This window comes from Oryx dammah, unplaced genomic scaffold (assembly GCF_014754425.2).
Source record: "Oryx dammah isolate SB20612 unplaced genomic scaffold, SCBI_Odam_1.1 HiC_scaffold_29, whole genome shotgun sequence".
In the NCBI taxonomy this organism is placed as follows: Eukaryota; Metazoa; Chordata; class Mammalia; order Artiodactyla; family Bovidae; genus Oryx; species Oryx dammah.
The window spans coordinates 52,165,016-52,185,914 of NW_024070213.1; the positions used below are offsets into that span (position 1 = coordinate 52,165,016).

Consider the following 20,899-nt stretch of genomic DNA (forward strand, 5'->3'; position numbering starts at 1 on the left):
TATTTAGGATCCAGTAGGTGTCAAGTCATGCACTTAGTACTTTTAAGGCAGTATGGCATGTAATCCTTAAGCGATCATTAGAAAGAACATATTAACTCTCCTTTACAAATGGGTAAACTGAGGCCCAGGAAACTTAAATGACTTGTCATTTGTTTATGTCATTCCCAACTCTGAGTCTAGGTTTCCACATCAGTTAAGTGATGAGACCTTCCCAGATTTAAAACCTCTTTGATTTTCAGTCTGATGTTATAATGGAAGCAGATAAGACAAAGAACAAACACTGGAGCCATCCTATGCACAAAAACCATGCAGACTTGCTAAAAAGATTAAGAAAATGGAAAACATGATCTTTTAATTAATTTTCCTAGCAGCCTCTCAATTAAGCCAATATATAAGGAGAGGTGAGGATTGGGCATAGACAAGATCCTCGACTACAGGTGGCTAAGAATTTGAGGACAATTAATACAAATAAATGAATGATGAATGAGCTATTGCCAATGAGAGTGGCACTGACTGCTGGAGACATACTGGATTCTGGAAAAATTTGGGAGGGTCAAGAGTTGTTGGAGGAGCTTCAAAAGAAGACGAACTTATGAAGGTGTGGGTTGACATGGTGTGGGGAGAGGAGTTTTCAGGGGCTGGGTGTAGCAGTGAACACAGCGTATTATCCCACTCTAAAACTAGGCCTCTCTCTGATCTGAACAGACAAGCCCACGGGGTATGGCTCGAGCAGTCGGAGGGCGCCCCAGACAGGAATCGTGGATGAGTGCTGCTTCCGGAGCTGTGATCTGAGGAGGCTGGAGATGTACTGTGCGCCTCTCAAGCCCGCCAAGTCGGCCCGCTCAGTCCGTGCCCAGCGCCACACCGACATGCCCAAGGCTCAGAAGGTAAGCCCACCAGGGGTGGCGGTGAGGGTCAGCCATCTTCGCGAGATCTGAGTTACGCGGCTAAGCCTGTAGCAACTTAGCAGCAGCAGCATCCGAATAGTAATTCATCCCATCATAGACTTCTGGCTCATAGGGTCAAAAGAGCTCCATTCTCCCCTGAGAGGTTCATCTTTTCTGTCATTCCACATTATAAATTTTCCCTTCCACTGCTGTGGCCCATCTGATCACCAGAAGATGGTGGAGAAGAATGACTAAACCTGGGCTTTGGCATCAGACAAAACTGGCATCCTAGCTTCGCCAATCACCAGCTGAGAGCCTGTGGCCAAGTAATGCAGCCTTCCAAGCCTTTGCTGATGAAACTATCGGTAAAGATGGGATAGCAGTACCGTTTACCTCATCAGGTCATTAATGTGCCTGCAATGCTTTCCACACTGGACAAAGTAACTGTCAGACAAGTGTTAAGTTCTGTCATAACTGTATGAACAAAGCATGTGACCTTTCAAGTCCTGATATTCTGTAAACATGCAAAGAAAAATAACACTCTAAAATTGGAACTAACAGAAATTCACATTTAGTGGCAAACACAAAGAATAAAATAGAAATTTCAGTTTGGCTCTAAGAACAGCAAGAAAATTCTAATGATCAAAACCTGCAGGTGTCTCTACTAAGAGCGAGACTTTAAACAAGCCTTAGAGGTACTGTCTATGCCATCAAAAATATGTAAATCATCTGATCTGATGCACATGATCACTTGGTAAACCTTTGTTGAGTGAGTGAATAAATGGGTGAACAAATGTATGTAAGTGATTACATTTTCGTCACTAAGTAGAAAGAATGAGAACTAAAGAGAAGGTGAAGAAAATGAGGAAGAATGAATAAGGAAAGTTAAATGCTCTCAGATTTCCCTGTGCACTCTCTTGAAAAAAAACCAACAAGTGGTTTTAATCTTTGGAGCCAAAACTAGCATTGTGCAGAGGGCACATGATAAGAGATCAAGAAGCTCATAATGACACCTTGGCTGCTTCCTGGTCCTCATCTGCAGCTGAGGCTGGAACAGGGGCCTTAGCAGAGATGTGACCCCAGGGAGCCACCCTGAGTGATGGAAAGAGACTGGGCACAGTCTGATTCAGAGAGAACACAGGAGCCAGTCGATGTGTCATGGAGCAAGGCCCACATACCTTTTAGGTGAATGTGACTGGGAAGTGTACTCAAGGTGAGCAGAGGCAGGTTAAATCTTTCTCTTTCCAGGTGACCCCAAGCCTTTCAATTTCTACTTTGGGAAGGGGTGGGTAGTGTCGGAGATGAGTCCCTAAGTTCTGGAATGGCAGGTTTGATAGTGACTGAGGTCCAGACACCTCTCCAGCACCAGTGCTGTCTTCTGCATCTATGGAGCCAAGGCATTCAAGGGCTCTGGTCTTCTGGGACACCAAGGGTACCACCTGTTCTCAATGCAATTATTTTTGTGATGTTTACAGTATCAGCTCCCATCTACCAACAAGAAAATGAAGTCTCAGAGGAGAAGGAAAGGTGGGCCAAAGAAACACCCAGGAGGGGAACAGAAGGAGGGGACGGAAGCAAGTCAGCAGACGAAAGGGAAGATGAAAGAGCAGAGGAGAGAGACTGGAGCTAGAAACTGAACACAGGCAAGAAAGGAACACGGAGGAAAGAAAGACTAAGACAGAGGTGAGGAGGATGAGAGAGAAGCAGACAGCCAGAGAGAAAAGTGGGAGATGCTATAAAGGAAATGAAGAAAAGTAGGCCAGCTGGAGCTAGAGAACGCATGGGACAGAAGGAGGAGAAGAAACCTGTTGTAGGAAGTGGCTGATAAACATGGAGAAATGGAAAAGTAACATATAATGCCTGAGAAAATCCAAAGACAGTGGCAAGAATGAAAACATGAACAAAAATTACAAAAGAGGGAAATAAAGCAATATTCCGTTCCCCACGGAAAAATAAGAATTAAAATAAAAATCAAGGTGTTTATATGCATTTTAATTTTTTGTGTGAATTTTACAAGAATTTCCATGTCAACAAATGTCCAGAGTTAAATATTAGCCCCAAATTTTCAGCAAGACTGAATTGTGTCATAGACATTCCCAGATTTCCTTCCCTACAGGGTGATTGGAGGCTGCATTTCTTAGTCAAGCTCGGGCCAAAGGGCACCCAGTATTTGCCTAAAGGCCCGTGAGCCTGAGAGCTTACCTATGAAAGGAGGTCACTGAACTTTTTGTGTGTGCACTTTGGAATCAGATATAAAAGATGTATTAATGTGCTAGGGCTGCCAGAATAAAGTACCACACCACAGACTAGGTGGCTTACACAACAGAAATTCATTTTCACACATTCCCGGAGGCGGGAAGTCCAAAGTCGGAGTATTGGCAGGATCAGTTCCTTCTGGGAGCTGTGAGCAAAGGATCTGTTTCAGGTCTCTTTCCTCCACTTGGAATTGGCCTTCTTTTCCCTGTGTTTTCACATCATCTTCCCTCTGTACAAATCTCTGTGCCCAGATTTCCTCTTCTTTTAAGGACACTAGTTATACTGGATTAAAATATGATCATCATGATCTTATTTTCACTTAAGTTATCTGTGTAAAGACCCCATCTCCAAATACAGTAACATTCTGAGGTACTAGGCGTTAGGACTTCAACTTGTGAATTTGGGGCGGGGTGGGGGGACACAAGTCAGCCCCAAACCAAAGACTCCTGATGTCTGACTACTGCCCTATGATTCCATCACCTATAAACTTATCTCTCTCACACATGCACCCCTTCCCCCTCCCCCCTCCCCCTAGGTATTTAGACTTGAAATCCTATGAGTTTATGTTCCGTGAAATACCAGGGCCATGTTATGTTAGGGCTGCAAAAGGACTCAAATCATTTGCTTCAGTCCCTTCATTTTAAATATAAGGATACTGAGATCTAGAAATGGCTGAAGGATGGCTGAAATGGCTGACAATGGCTTGGTTTCTAAACCACACCCTCTTTCTGGCCAGCAGAGAACAGCACAAAATCAACATGGACTAAGAAAGAATTCCAAAAGGAAAAGATGGGAGTGAATGAGAACAAAAGCACTCAATTTTCTTGAGGGTAAAGAAACGCCAGGTAGAATCACAGAATTTGAGTCTTAAAGTTTTTCTTCCTTCAATTTCCTTGATTTAAGCAGTAGGGTTAGTATCTTCATAGATAATAAAGCAAAAAGTCTCAAGATCATTCAAATTGTGAATTATAAGAGCTAAGGGAGGATGCAAGAGAGAAGTGCTCAGCTAAGCAAATGATGACACAGGGTAAGAAGATGATAAGCCAAAGAGTGAAGCATTTCATCCAGATAGCCCACTTTGAAGATGTCATGGTATAAAGGAACATCCTTTCTACTTGTCCTTCATGCCCCAGCCATGCTTTCTACTTCAGGGTCATCCTTTTTCCATGGTTCACTGAAAACCCAGGATATATGATATATAGATATGCCCAAGTCTCAAGCCAGGAGGAAAAAATATGATCACGAGCTTGTCACAGTATCGTATGGGAGCCAAAACATTGCTGTTGTGGTTGCAAAGTGGGTCCTGGCTTATCAGAAAAGATAAAAGCCAGGCTGGAGCCTGAGCCCATCTGGCCAGCCACCTTCTTCAGGAGACTCCCAGTTCTCCTGTTAATACATCTATGGTTTGGAACCAGCCTCAGGCATAAGCCTCAAGCATAAGCCAACACCTACTGTTTCTACCACCTGAGAGTAACCTGCAAACTGAGATGGCTTTTCAAGGGACCACAGTTTGGCAGAAAAGTAACAGTCAGTGTCCTGTGGGATTTCTTAGAGGATTATCCTTTCCCTTTTTCATTGATGATTGGATCAATGCCATTATAACATAGGGATAAATGACAGTTATACCCAATAATGAACTTCATTCAAGAAAAAAGGCAAAGACTTTAAAAGGAAAAGAAAGCATAGAACTTTCCAGCTAAAGAATGCTTCACCATTAGACTATTAGTTAAAACCCTGCTTCCCTGGTGGCTCAGACAGTAAAACATCTGCCTGCATTGCGGGAGACTGGGTTTGATCCCTGGGTCAGGAAGATCCCCTGGACAAGGAAATGGCAACCCACTCCAGTACTCTTGCCTGGAAAATTCCATGGATGGGGGAGTCTGATGGGCTACAGTCCGTGGGGCTGCAAAGAGTTGGACACAACTGAGCGACTTCACTTTCTTTCTTTCTTCTTGCAATGGGTTATATTAACTCTAAAGCAGTCATCTTGAATGCCTACATGTGATTTCTAAATAATATAAACTAAGTAAACAGAAAGAATCTATTGCTGTCTTTCATCTCTTCTACTATTAGAAGAAGCACTAGTGATACAGGGCATATAATGATGAATGAAAGGATGGATGGTCAAATGAGTGAGATAGGGAGGGGAAGAGTGGTAGGGAAATAGACCATAAAAGTTAAGTAGCACTGTGTATGTGTTAGATGAGCAGTCATGTCTGACTCTTAGCAAACCCGTGGACTGTTGCCCACCAGGCTCCTCTGTCCATGGAATTCTCCAGGCAAGAATACTGAAGTGGGTGGCCATTCCCTTCTCCAAGGGATCTTCCCAACCCAGGGAAGAAACCTAGGGTTCTTGCATTGCAGGTGGATTCTTTACTGTCTGAGCCACCAGGGAAGCACTGCTGAGATGAAATAATTCCTCTTGTCCTTGCCTAAGACGGTGATGCAAGAGCAGAGTAAAAGAGGGAAGGCAGAGGAGCTGTGCTTGCACAAGTTTTGCGTGTTTGGAATTTCCTATACTCAAGCCAACATTGAATTCATTCAAGGATTTATTGCTAAAGGTGGAAACCACCTGAGTACTTTTTAGTGAATGTTACGTTCCCTATTTATCCCCTCAATGCTTTCTTGAAGTAGGCAGAGTATTCATTATAATTTAAAAGCCCTCTGTCTCAACTGTTTCTTTTAGGGCAAATTGATGATTGTGTGTAAAACTATCGGGAATATGTAAGGATTCATGATCCTTAAATTGTTGAAAAATATTTTTACTGAGTACCCACGATATGTAAACCTCTGTACAAGGCATGAAGGAGAATGATAAAGATAAGAGAGGCAATAAAACATAGTGGTTAAGAGTACAGAATCTAGACTCAGACTGCCTGGTTTCAGACCCTGGCTATCTCACTTAATAGCTCTATGTTCTTGGGAAAATAATGTAATTTACCTGTACCTCAGATTCCTCATCTGCCAAATGGGAGTAATAATTGAATCGACCTCATAAGAGTTGTGAGGCTTTATTGAGATTGTGTGTGTATGTACAAATATAAATTATAGTGTTTAAAATGGTACCTGGCACATAGTAAGCACTATTAAAGTTTAGTTGATATTATTTTTCTTAGTTTTTAAAATTAGAGCCATCTGAAAAAGAAACAGGTCTCATCAAGTGGAAGTGAGTCCCCTGTCACCAAAAACTTCAAGCTTAAGCTTACCAACACTTTCCAGTAATGTGGTAGTGTCTTTCAAGCACATAAGAGAAAGAGAATTCAGTGACCTAAGACCCCTTCCAACCCAGAGAACCCCAGTTCTATGAATTATTCCAACTTCAGTGGAAGCTCGACTGTCCTGTATGAGGAACTGTTAACTTTTATTTTGAGGTTGTAGAAAAGAACTTTCAGAAAACCACCATTTTTCTCAACCAGTTAAAATCAAATGTAATATGTGTTTTCATTTCACAGTGCCTGAGGAAAATTTAATTGTAGCATGAACTCCAGCCCTTACTAGTTTAAAGTAAAATTGCCAAAATAAATAAAAATGTGGGATATTTCCGGGCTCACACAGCTTCCGGGACATTTCGGTTTCTAGGGCTGCCGATTCAGTGCCTCTCACAAGCATTTGATCTTCTTTCAAACATCTCTTGAAAACAAACAAAACCTCATACAGCTTCTCATGTGCGTGCTGTTAGGATGTAAGGGTGGAAAAGGGGGCAGAGAAAGCAGCTCCAGGAGAGCCCCTCCTCCCTCTCCCCTCCAACTCCTGACCCTCTCCCTCCCACCACTCACCGACAGGAAACAATGTTTTCCCAACAAGGCTTGCCATTTCTCAAGTCCACTTAGACACCATGGAGGAAGATGAAGTCTGTTCTCTTTGCTTGCCTGTATGAAGGGAATAGGGCTTTGAGCAATGTTTATTAGACAACAGAGAGCTGACTTTTAATCCAGGACAAAACTGATAGTCTAGAGGTAAAGTGGAAGCCTTTGCTGACAATGAAAACATAAATCATTCACAGTGATCTGTGGTGACCTAAATGGGACGGAAATCTAAAAGAGAGGGGATATGTGCATACATATAGCTGATTCAATTGGCTGTACAGTAGAAACTAACACAACATTATAAAGCAACTATACTCCAATAGAAAATAATTATTAAAAATAAAGATAAATTGTTTTAAAAGAAGCAGAGTGCCTTTACGAGTTTTTAAATATCTACTATAGAATTCTCCAGTGATTAAAAGCCCAGCTTCTGAATCCTTTGAAAATCTGTGACAATATGTATTGGCCTAGGCAAGATAAGTCCATTTTTAAAGAAGGACCAGGCAAGGTTAGGAAAAGTTTTTCAGTGGCCATTAAATTTCCAGATCTGCAAGGTCAAAATCAGTTTTTCCATCCTCAGAGCTCTAACTGAAATCTGAGTACCATTCCCTGATACTCATCTATTTAGGACTCCTTCTTTAATGGGACTGCTTTAACCCCCTTAAGGGGGGCTTCCCTAGGGGCTCAGATGGTAAAGAATCTGCCTGCAATACGGGAAACCTGGGTTCGATATCTGGGTCAGGAAGATCCCCTGGAGGAGGGCATGACAACCCACTCCAGTATTCTTGCCTGGAGAATCCCATGGACAGAACAGCTGGTGGGCTACAGTCCATGAGGTCACAAAGAGTCAGACACAACTGAGCGACTAACATTGTAATACCCTTAGGGCTACCCTGTTTTTGTCTTGCAACAAAAAGAGATCGTTTAGAAATATAGACTTACATTTAAACTCAAGTAGAGAGAAATGGAAATTGAGAACAGCAAGGAAGTTATGAGAGATGTGGGACAATGGGTATATGAGCTCATGGCTGGTACTAATAGAGAGCAGCAAAGAAACTTCTCACCACACTAGGAACTCAGTCATAGCTCAGTGGGCTACTGCTCCATCAGTAATAAGAGCTAGAAAACATTTCCAAACATTCCCATCTATTTTATTCACTGATGAGATTATAGTTTTAAGATCCATTTGGTCAGAAAACTAAGTCTTGAAAAAGTGGAGGATTGATAGAAATAAGAATGCTAAAGGTCCATCCAACTTTAATTCCAAATATCCTTGGTGGTAACTTACAATCTGTAGTTAACTACAGCAAATAGTTTTGGGAGAAAGAAGATTATTTTCTCTTTACTTGTGTGTGTGTGTGTGTGTGTGTGTGTGTGTGTGTGTATGTGTGCGCGCGCGTACACAGTAGGATTCACATGCCAGAATTTCTGTAAAATACATAAACATTCACATGGAGCTTTCTGTCTGGCCAGCTCCAAGAGGTCATGTAATCAAAGACCAGCCAGCTCTGCCATCCATGAAAATATGATGTGGTATTTTCACAGCTGTAGATGACAATTATGGCAAGACAAAAATTCTAAATGATTAGGAGTAAGACCATGGAAGGTTGAGGGTTAGATAAGGAATCCTATTGTAGACTTGAGAATATGTAATATTTATGTCACAGTCTGAGTGTGGCAAACTTGAATCATTCATGAGGCATTGGAGGACTAGAGAAAAATGAAAAATATAAAAGGAATCAATAAATACATAGGATTATTTTGTCAGTATTGATTGACCAAGGCCACTATTGGATGCTCTGGTTTGTCTCTGTCAATAATGATACTTGTTTCCTTCTTCAAAGAACACTAGGATGGAAGTAAAACTACTTTGGGCACAATTCTGATTTTTTTTAAACTGTATAAACACATGAATTGTTCTTGCACCATTTTCTGTCTTGGAAAAGCACTGGCTGGCACCATACATGTTTACTTTTATATGCTGAAGACTCATGTCAACCTCCAACAGATGCAAATCACTTTAACTTGTAGTGATATTTTGTTCATCCTAAAAGTTCAGAAAAGCCTTCCAAACTTGCAAAATTTCTCTCAATTCAGAGGAAGAAAATTCAGAACACAGTATTTGAATGTTCTGCCCAGATTTGTCACACACACAAAGCATGAGTGAAAGAGGGTAACACCCTTTCCGACTAATCTCTGAACTCATCACTATTGCATTGAAATGATACCAAAAGGTAACAACCTTGAGCCTCACATCTCTCCAGAATATTAGAATATAAATTACTGCATACATGAGTTTAAGGACTCCAACGTATGTTTTATGTCAGATGAAACAGTGCTATTTTGGAGGCTAAAGAGAAAAAAATAATCAAATCCAGTTTTTAGGTAAAAATATGCTGAATCTTTAGCACATGTCAGTGAAACTGCTAGAATCTGGTGTTTCACTTTTTTAAATACCACAATGGTTGAACCTTTCAGGAATTCCAAAATCAACTCCCTCTGGGAAAGATAGTGTGCTTAAAGTGTAGTTGTTGTTGTTTGTTTGTTTGTTTTAATTTAAAAATGTAACACAAACAGCTAACAAAACAGGCTGCCCATAAAATCAACAGCCTAAGCAGCCCTGGAGTATTTTACAACATCCTTCAAGACTATTAAAGGCAACATAAATAACTCTTGCCAGCAAGGGCAAATACCCTTCAGCTTTTTTTTCCCTTTCCTTTTTCTTTTTTCAGGCTTTTAAACCATTTTGGTAGTGATTTGTTACATCACAGACAAAAATACTTCAAACAGAGTCAGGTGGTATCCTTTGAAAAGTAAGGAATTGCCAAGACAGGATAATCTGTGAATAATTATAGGATAAACACATTCCCTAAACTGGGGGGTTCCTAGGGATATACCTGTCACTAGAAACAAGCGTTATGTATCTGCTAGTGCATCAGTCAAGGGCACCCAGTAAGTAACTATTACCCCCCAATCAGAGAAAGGGCAGTATTCAAGTATGGGGTGTGCTTTCCCAACAGGAACTATTTCTAAAAAGGCAATAATAATAGCTGTTATTTATTAGGCACATGCCCTGAAGTAAAGGCTGTCACAAATCACCTCCTTAATCTTCACCATTAGCCTGAAGGGTAAATGTTATAATTATGCCCCCTCCTCCACTGTACGATTAGAAAACCTGGACTAAGGGGGCTAAATGTCTTGCCAAGGTCTTGTCCCAACAAGTGGTCAGACCAGAATCCAAACTCAAGATGGACTCCAGCATGTGAACTTCCCTGGTGGCTCAGACGGTAAAGCATCTGTCTACAATGCTGGAGACCCGAGTTCGACCCCTGGGTCGAGAAGATCCCCTGGAGAAGGAACTGGCAATCCACTCCAGTACTACTGCCTGGAAAACCCCATGGAGGGAGGAGCGTGGTAGACTACAGTCCATGGGGTCACAAAGAGTCGGACACGACTGAGCGACTTCACTCACTCACTCACGTGTGAACTATGCACTGTGCTCTCTCGTCTCCATCTCTTCATTGATATTTACTGTACTGCAATCTGCCAGCTGTAAGTTCCAAGACAGGACAGGGGCTCTGTGCTCAGCAAGAAGTAGGAAGCCCTGTAAGGCTTGCTGTTAACCTGAACTCTATTCCACCACTCCTGCAGGAAATGCAAATCAATTTAACAAGCATTTCCTGGTTCGCCACTTTGCTCACACATCCAAGGAGGACATAGAGGTGAAGGGGCGATGCTACCTGCCCTCAAGGAGTTTACTTTTTAGTGGGAAAGCAAACACTTAGCTAATTTATTCCACAACACATCAGTGCTCTAACAAAAGCAGACCCAGAGTGGATTCTGACAGCACAGAAGCCAGAACAGACAGCTGTTGCCATCAAGTTCACAAACGAGAGCTAAACCAAGGGCCCTTGAAACAGCTGGCTCTCTTGCACACAACTACGGTAGGTAGATGTGTAAGGGTAATCACATGTAATCATAACAACATTATGAGGTGGGTGTTCTTACTCCCCTCCTTCATTTTACAGAACAGGAGACTGAGAAGGAGAAGACAACGTAACAATTGTCAAAGGTCACACAATTCTGTGTTGGAAGCTGGGATCCAAGCTAGGTATACAAATCCAGGTTCTCTGAGAAATATATATGATGCTGGGTTAAAGGAGCAAGGGTTTGATGAGGGGAAATACCCATGTGAAAAACAATAGGAGAGAATCAGGGAAGCCTGAGCAAGCCAGCAGAATGCAAGTGAAAGTCTGACCTCAGTGAAAGCGAGGAGGAGAGATGACTGGAGAGAAGCATCCTAGATGGCTGTACCGTCTAAAGAAAAGTCAGCAAAGCCGCTGAGGAGTCCTTGAGCCAAAGATGGCCAATAAAGAAGTCTTGGGTTTCCCCGAAATTGGGTCTGCCCTGATGTCCCCACTACACTCTTGAGCTATGGGAGGGGGCTGTGGGGCCCATCTACCATGCATGGTCAGAGGAGATGCTCATGTTGGAAAAAATGTCTTTTCCCACTCTAACCACATAAAAGATAGAATGAGGTCATTTTCAGAAAAACATAAATAGAAAGGGGGCTGGGCAGACCAACACTGTGCCCAGACTGTTACACCTATCTCTTTGCTGAAGAGGCAGTTACTCTACCAGGAGCATACATCTCTTGTCCTTCGGTTTTAGAAGTCACATCCCAGAGCACTGAGTTGATCCCATGACACTCACTCTACTTGGTTCCCAGAGATGAAAGACTGACCTCGCTCTCCTGAAATTTGGACTTGTAATCCCCCAAAATAATGAGATATCAAAGTTGATATTGAGACATTTAAATCATCATCCAATATTTCACATTTCTCCAGGCTAAGCCAGCAAAATAGCCAGGGCACATCCCTTTCAACAAGTTGACATCTGGGCCATCTCTTCAATCATCCATTGCCCCCTTTTTTTTTTTTTTTTTCTATTTTGCCCTTTTTAGGAGAAAGTCAATGCTGAGTTAGAACTTTAGGCAGTACAATAGACTATTAACATTCCATGATGGGCAGTATTTTCCCAGCATTTTTTATAGGGTTCCAGGCTTTTCTTAGAGTTTATGTCATACAATACTTAACTTGTTTGTAGTGGGTGGAGATGGAAACATAGTCTATTGAAAACATCACTGCTTCCTCCCTAAAATTTAAAGGGGCTATTATCATCCTTTTATATTCTGCCTCTCAGGCAATGTCTCACAAAGATAGGCGGGGGGGAAAATAAGGGCTTATCATATTCCCAGGGTTAGCTTTTGCTAAATGAATATTGTGCTACTAGACCTCCATTAATAGCATACAAATGGGGCTCAGCTCATACTGGGATAAGGGAGGGTACCCACTTCCCTAGTTTAGAGTCTTGCCTTACCCTCTAAACCAGCATCTGCCACCATCTGGGATCATGGGCACCTCATGACATTATCAATTACTGTTACTGGAAAGAGACTTGGGTTTTGCAACACCAGATACTGGTCTACCTCTTTGGGAGGCACCGTGGTCGAGTATCTATCTGGTGAGCTCCGGGATCAGAAGCGACTGATACAAATCCCAAACATGGTCACATCTTCACTGTAAGAAATCAGGCACATTGTTTTTTATTCATATTTCATGAAGGTAAAATGGGTAAGACACTAGTACCCATCTCTGAGAGAACTATGAGAATTAAATAAGAAAATGTCTACAATCAGCACTTATAAGACAGTGACCAGCACATACACATGTTCAACTGGTAGAGCTGTTACTCTTTTATGAAAATAATAGGTGGTTTTAGTTCTAGGTCTATTAATTCAAGGTCTATCAGTCTGTTCCTATGTGACCTCAAGCAAGTCACTAAGTCTTCAGGAGCTTTAGACTGTGAATGATATCAATGCAAACAACGTCATCTCCTGAAGTTGTTGGGAGGATTCACGGAGATTACTGTGTGAACTGTAAAATGTGTGCAAATTTTAATCAAGATAACTATTCTTGCCATTGTCGTTAGCTCTCAGGGAACTTAAAAAGTTTGTGGACAGTTTTCCATTGGAAAACTAAGAGCTAGGATCACCAAGAGAAAATGGGGGGTTGTGAATGATCCCTTCATGGCATTTTCTAGCTTCCTATATATCTGTGTATGGCATACACTGTATAATAATGTATATCACAAATTAACCCCTATCAAACCTATTCCCTCATGAGTCAGTTAACCCTTCCTTCAGAGGGTATGTTTCCTCAGCCAACCCCAGTGAGCTTGAGGACCAACTTTTTTTTTTTTTTGTAAATAATCTTACCTTCTCTGGTGTCAATAGGAAACAGTATTTACTCACTACTGTTTTTCTTTCAAAAATCTGTCTAGTTGCATACTAGACACAGTTTTAGCTGGTTTGTTTGTCTTGGACAGACTGTTAAAGTGAAAAGATTTTGCTTGGCTGAATGTGGGACAGTTTCATAACCCCTTCAAGAAGTGCACTGAAGGAGGGTGCCAGCTCCGACGGCTGCTTCTAGCAGGCCTCCACTTGCCACCCATTGTCAAGGGTGGCCCGCGTCATTAAATTAAAACAATGAGCAAAGCAACAGATGCAACTGAGACTAAATCCCTGAGTGCTTTTGTTTTGTCACTGTCATTGTCTACAACAAAGAAGTCACATGTGAGAGCCTGGGAAGAGAGCCAAATGCAAACCAGACGACATCCCAGCTGGTTCTGAATGGCCTCCATCATACGCCTGCGTGCATGGGAACCATGCTACTTGGAGTGGTGTCAGCTTTATCAAGTGAGTTTCTGCCCAGGACTTTGCTGTGACGCCGAGACAGACCCAGAAGAAACAGTCCAGAAGATCCCTCCACTCAGACTTCACACCTTACACTTCTGCTTTGAGAGAAAAGAAAGAATCTCTGAACTGGGGAAAGGGATAAGATCTATATGGTTGGCCAAACTAACCTCATTCCTTTTTGCTACAGCGATCATGAATGTGAAGAGAGAGGTATAGAAGATACCTGAACTTTTTCATCTGGAAACCTGTGATTAATTTGGCTTGAGAAGAAGACTGGAGATTAAATACCTCGAGATTAAATACCTCACGTGCTTTCTTTTTACTTGTAACCGTTTCACTCTGGAGTATTTCTTTAGAATGGGCTTTATTCAGAGTCTTTAAAGTCCTTTTTCTAAGCTGTCATACCTGGTAAACAAAAAAGAGGTTAAAACCCAAATTAGGGTATTTTTAGTCCTGTTAATTAATTTGGTTATTAGTTTGATAGAGCAATAGTGTCCTTAATAATAGTGATTATGGGGGTTTGATGAGCCATATACCATCAGCAGGGTCTATTGAGAACTGAACAGAAATATTTCAAGGAGTTTGGGACAATAGTATGTCTACTCTGTAGCTGCATATGTCTTTCTTCCATTTTCCAGAGAACTCCTTTAAGGAAGCAGAATAAGGTGTAAGGTTAGAAATAAAAACTTTACCGGTAGCTTAACAGCAGATGCTTTGTAGAGCAACAAGTGCATGTGAAGTGGACCTGGTAAAAGTTGTATGATATTAGAGGGGAAAGTGCCAGGATTGTAAACAGAGAGCATCTCAAGCTCTCCTACATGAATGCCCATTTTCTTCCCACAAAGATTTTTTTTCAGTGGCCACTGAGCTAGATATTTTAATAAACATTTTTACACAATGATGTCATCCCCCTTCTATTCAGGAGGTATAAGACATTTTCACCATCAATGTACAAAGTACTAACTTGCTTTTATAAAGGACTTGTTGATCACTCTGATGTTCCAGGTAGAGCTGAAAATATGTGTAAGAAAAATGATCAAATCCCTATGGGTCTGAGTCAATAGGTATCATTTCCAGTGATTAGTAGTTGACTCTGCCCCAGTTTCTCACCCTCTCCAGTTCTCAGGTCTGAGTGATCTCCAAAGTCCCTCACAATGATCTTTAAATGTCTTACAATGATTGGGAGAGTGATCATTTCCTTAGCCAGAAGGAAGGATTTGGAGATTCCAGTGCTCCTGATGAGAACCCTTGGTTTTGGTCTGGATGGAAAATGTTCCTGGGAAAAAGGAATCCTTAAACCTCATTCTGTACCAATAATTATCCATTACATCCTTCTCTAAGGGCCTCCTGACTAGAAGGAAAATCAAGAGAAGCAGCACCTGATGTTTATGCATGTAAATGTCATTTCCTTCTGGATTTTATTTTACAGCTTATTTGTCTAAATAAATGTTGTATTTAAGTATGTTCAAGGATAAAATAATAATTACAGAAGAAGTATAATGACTTGATCCTGCACATTATCAGAGGGTACATTATATTCATTCAATAAGTATTTATTGAGCACCTGAAATGTTTTGGGCACTGCTGTAGACATGGAGCTGTAACAGTGAGCAGAGACATGTCCCTATTATCATAGGGTTTCTATTCTAAGCAAAACTCAGTATTCCTTGGATAACAGAACTGGTTGTTGATAGGTGAATGGTAGCACCAAAACAAGGAACCCAGAATGTTTAATCCAAGAATACTTCCTTTCCAATAAAGATTGAATAATAATAATAATAGCAAATAACGGTAATACTTATGTAGTGTTCATGGTGTTCCAGGCCTATTATAAGTGATTTTATGTTCTAATTTTTTAATCCTTAGTCCTAAAAGGTAGAAACCATTATTATCCCAGTTTATGGATGAAATTGAGATACGGGAGATTGTCACGTACACAAGTTCACATAGCTAGAAAATAGAAGAACCAGGATTTGAGCACAGCTCAGAATGTCTGTGATTTTGTAGATTCCAAATCAGCTACAAAACTTCCCAATCTTCTACTTCAAAACCTCTGCCTCTCTCCAGAGGAGAAAAAGAAAAAAATGAAAAGTTAATCTCCTTTTTCCAGAAACTAAAACAGAACCAAAAGCAATAAAACAATGGAGGATGATCCCAGAATGTGATTGTTTTTCTCATTAGAAAAAGATGTTCCAAGCCAGAAGACTGGATTTTAAAGGATCCCCTTCCTATCAAGGAACCTGTGATAGTGGCAGATGAATAAACACATATTTTTATATGATTACAAAGCAATTTGTGGTCTCCATGCCATCAAGGGTAAATATAAGTAGCTTTAGTGAGGTTTGTCTAAATTAAAAACCCAAGGCCATCCACTTGTTTATGTCTTTCTCAGAAAACCCTGGCACAAGTTGTCTATTAAACTGACTGGTGAGACATAACGTATGAAGGTTGAGATCCAGTGTTAGAAATAGATAGGCTGGATACATAAAAATTCATCAAATTAATGTCACTTTTTCTCCCTTAATTTTAGGAAGTACATTTGAAGAACACAAGTAGAGGGAGTGCAGGAAACAAGAACTACAGAATGTAGGAAGACCTTCCTAAAGAGTGAAGAATGACATGCCACCGGCAGGATCCTTCGCTCTGCACGAGTTACCTGTTCAACACCAGAAGACCTACCAAAAATAAGTTTGATAACATTTCAAAAGATGGGCATTTCCCCCAATGAAATAAGTAAACATTCCAACATTGTCTTTAGGAGTGATTGTTCAAAGCTTTGCACCTTGCAAAAATGACCCTGGAGTTGGTAGATTGCTGTTGATCCTTTATCAATAATGTTCTATAGAGAAGATATATATATATAGATCTTAGTCCCTGCCTCTCAAGAGCCACAAATGCATGGGTGTTGTATAGATCCAGTTGCACTAAATTTATCTCTGAATCTTGGCTGCTAGTGACATTCATTCAGCAGGCTTGTCTAAGTGGTTTATTAATTTTTTTATTTGCACTTCTTTCTACGCAACACAGGCTGTTTGTTTTACAGTGTCTGATAATCTTGTTCCTCTATCCTGCTCCCTTCTCCATCACCTTTATATTTGCTGAATTTGGCCTCCTAAACAGCAGCAGCAAGCAGTTAAGTAGCACACCAGTTTTTAACCCACAAGATTCCATCTGTGGCATGTGTACCAAATATAAGTTGGATGCATTTATTTTAGACACAAAGCTTTATTTTTTCCACATCTTGCTAAAAGATGCATGTAGTTACAACTTTGAGGCCAATCATTTTAGGTGTATGTTTTAAGCATAGAAAGTCTCAAACTCTGAATGGTTCCTTCAAGAGATGAGTTAGTGTGTGACCTGATCAGTACTTCTCTCTTTTTATTTCTTCCATATAGAGCACTATGTAAATTTAGCATATCAATAATACAGGATATATCAAACAGTATGTAAAACTCTGTTTTTTAGTACAATGGTGCTATTTTGTAGTTTGTTATATGAAAGAGTCTGGCCAAAACGGTAAAAGGTGAAAGCAAAACTAAAAGAGGAAGCCTGGAGCCAAAGGTGACACAGAGGGGAAGGGTACTCAAAACTCAAACCTTTGGGAAAGAAAAGCTCCCCAGTTATGCCTTCCAAGAAAAATAAGACACAAAGTCCACTGATACAAATTTGATTGGCGAGTCCAGAGAGGAGTAGAAAAAGCAGAAGGCTAGGAATTTAATAATCCTGGTTTCTTATTCTTGCTGAAGAAACAAACATCTGACGACTCTGCCACGGACTCACCACTGTGTGACCTTGGGCAAGTCACTTCACCTCTCTGTGCCTCAGTTTCCTCATCTGCAAAATGGGGGCAATATGTAATCTACCTACCTCACAGGGGTGGTATGAGGATTAAAAAGATAAAACTCCAGATTTTTATCCTGAGTTGTTATGAGGGCATCAAGATCAGAGCCCTTGAGTTGCTAGGATGCAAAGAATTCTATAAACAACCCATTCACAGTATAGCTACAAAATTGATAAGCTGAATGCTCTCGACATGCCAGTTCTTGTCAGTGAGGCTATCCAATCATCTGTTAAAAGCTAACAGTTCAATCTCTTTTAAAACACTTCTCAAAATAACTTAGAAGCATTTGAATCTACAATTTGATTTTGAATTCTGTATTTGGATTTATAAATATAAAGTGAAAACAGAGAAAGGAAAGAAGGAGAAAAAAAGGTTTCTACAAGTGAAAGGATGGTTACTCCTTTTGTTAGCACATACTGACTCTTCCAGGCATTTACTAATAATCGAATAATTTCTTGTTGTTTAGTCGCTCAATCAGTCCTACACTTTTGCAACCCAATGGACCATAGCCCACCAAGCTTCTCTGTCCATGGGATTTCCCAGGCAAGAGTACTGGAGTGGGTTGCCACTACCTCCTCCAAGGGATCTTCCCAACCCAGGGATCGAACCCACATCTTCTGCTTGGCAGGCAGATTCTTTACCACGGAGCCACCTGGGAAACCCACTATAATAATACTTATTTTAATATCATAAATGAGAATATTCATTTTGAAAGCCACAGTTATTTCCTCTCTTTAAGACCAAGATTTCAAATGCTGAAATAATAACTAATAAAAAGTCACAAATTTACTTCCCTGAATGTATTTTGTTCTTATCCTTGGAAGTATATCCATAAACATATATTTTTAAATTTTTTGACAAAAATATGCTTAACTAGAGTTGCAAACTGAGAGACAAAAGTTTCTTTCACAGATAGAAATTTTCTAGCTCATAACTCATGTCTGCTTAGAAGAGTGGCTTCTAGTCCTCTGTGGATGTATCTTATCCATTCAATTGAAAACTGGTATCAAGAAAACCCAATGATCAGAACGAGTCCATGCTGACCTAGAAAAATATTTCCTGTCTATATATCAAGGTTTTCTTACTAAAACAACAAATCATTCATCATTCATATCTTTTTATCTGCCTTAGAATTTTTTGGTAAAAAGCAACTAGACTTGATTATTTCATGTAAATTATATCCTTTTATTCTTGGAGAGTGTACATGCAAAACAAAAATAGCCTCTTTAGTTTCCATCCCACTGGCTCACCTCAAGGTTCAGAGGCCAGAGAACAACAGATTTCTTGTATCTCCAAACTTATGCAAAAAGAGGCCTCTTTAATGGATGTCCCTTTCAGCCAACTGGTATTTTAACCTCAGTCCACAGTGTTATTTGAATTCAGCACCTCCATCATGCTGAGCTATGTTCTGATCACTGTGGACAATGTAAAAGAAACCATAGGTGGTTTTGCTCTTCATCTGTTTTCTAGACATATGGGTTCTGTGGATTGAGATAATGGATCCATCTTCCCAAAATGGCACTTCTGATTTTTATTTTTTATTCCTGGTGTATACCTTTTAAAATTACTGACTACCAATAACATGTTACATGAAACCTTCTACAGACTTAATGTTTCCAGACATAGGTGAATATGTTAATTCTAAGAGTGTCTATGACTTGTTTGATTCACTAATAATTCTATTAATAACCAAAAATATCCCAGTGAGGAAAGCTTAAATATGGAAAGCCGTATTACTTTTCTTATTTTTTTCTAACACATAGTCCTATTCAACTGTATCATAAATCAGCTAATTAAAAATTAGTTAATTATGCTAACCCGCTATCTTATTTGCAAATTATTTAAAACTAGAAGTCAAATTTCTGTCAACTCCAAAAGCCAGCTGATCACTGTATAGTACAGCAGAATGACCTAGTATTGACAGAAGGAAGCATATAATATCTTACAACTCAATTCGTAAGCTTTACCTTAGAATTTTAAGATGAGGCAATATCAAGATATTTACAAAAGAACTATAAATATGTGTAAGAGTGAGCTTTCAATTTATGGATTGATTTCCAGTTTAATTGACAACACTGAATACCTAGGTCAAATGTCCATTCCCAGTTCCTCAAATAGTATAATTGTATTATTAGAACATTTTAAAATGAGGAAGACCCACTAAAAAAGTGAAAGCATCTTTCCATCAGAATCCACTCTTCTAGAGATAAGGAAAAACTCTCTCAATACTCACCCTATACACACACACACACACACTCATCCTAAGAGTCCAGTGGAATATTGAGAAGAAATCACTTCCTTGAAAAATCTTTGAGAAAAAAAAAAAAAAAAAAGCCTGGTATCCCTTGAGAATCCTTCCCCTCCTTGGAATGTCAATGTTTGTGTAGATGAAACCATCTCATGCGCTGTGGCTTCAGGGTTTCTGTTACTAGTTTATGCACTTGGGAGAATGCTTTAAAATGGAAGATGTAGCACATTTTGCTTTCCCATTTATTGTTTGGCCAGCTATGCCAATGTGGTGCTAATGTTTCTTTAAGAAAGTACTTGACTAAAAAAAAGAAAAAAAGAAAAAAAAGAAAGCATAGACATATTTTTTTAAAGTATGAAAACAACAATTCTATAGCTAGATGGCATAAGAAAATAGCATTAGGTCTAGTCACCACCACCTTTCAACTTTTTATCCCTTGCAAGTAGTGTACTGTTCACCAAATTGTGAGTTTGGGGGTGCAAAGGCAGAAGATGAAAATTGTTTTTAAGTTAGAAGGCTCCATTGTTTTGTTGGCTCTCAAACTCAACAAAATTAGCAATATATTATCCGATCTGAACACTTTAATTCAGGAGCATGGAGTATAAAAGGGAAAGAAAAAAAAAAGACCTTATAGGCAAATGGCAGAATTGAAAAGATGATTGAGTTACTCATTGCTTTGTGTGTGTGTGTGTGTGTGTGTGTGTGTGTGTGTGCTTTGCTCTAAAACATACTCAGCAAGTAGAGAAAATAAAAACAAAGAGAAAAAGGCATAGATTCACCTGCTAAAAATAGCTTCTGCCACATCCCCCTTGAGTAGTTCTTTGGCGTCGGCTGGTTCAATAGAAGATATTCTCCCTTCACCTAAACATCTCAAAGAGCAGCAGCTCTCATAAAAGCAATCACTGATCTCATTGGGAAGTGTTGGAAAGTATTTCCTTCTGAGATGGGGGTTATCTACTGATAAGGACAGAGAAGATTTTATGAGAAATCGTTGAAAGAGATGGCTAACAATCTGTGAAGATTTTTTTGTTTTTGTTTTTTACTTTATACAGTCTTTATGAATATCTTAATGTTCAAATATGACTTGTTTTTTTTTCTTCTTTT

At 39.9% G+C, this 20,899-nt stretch overlaps 1 protein-coding gene across 8 annotated transcripts in view; it reads left to right on the top strand.

Annotated features, from left to right (window-relative positions):
- Positions 1-20,415, top strand: part of IGF1 (insulin like growth factor 1) — a 77,359-nt gene extending 56,944 nt beyond the window's left edge. For 4 of the 8 annotated variants that reach the window (XM_040234851.1, XM_040234850.1, XM_040234852.1 and 1 more), the window contains exons 3-4: positions 706-887; positions 2,363-2,734. In XM_040234851.1, coding sequence (XP_040090785.1) covers positions 706-887; positions 2,363-2,524 — 344 coding nt within the window. In that variant the 3' untranslated portion in view covers positions 2,525-2,734. Of the gene's footprint in view, positions 1-705; positions 888-2,362; positions 2,735-16,236 lie in introns of those variants that run through there. The other 4 variants (XM_040234856.1, XM_040234855.1, XM_040234857.1 and 1 more) reach the window with 1 other exon arrangement.
- The last annotated feature ends 484 nt before the right edge of the window (positions 20,416-20,899 follow it).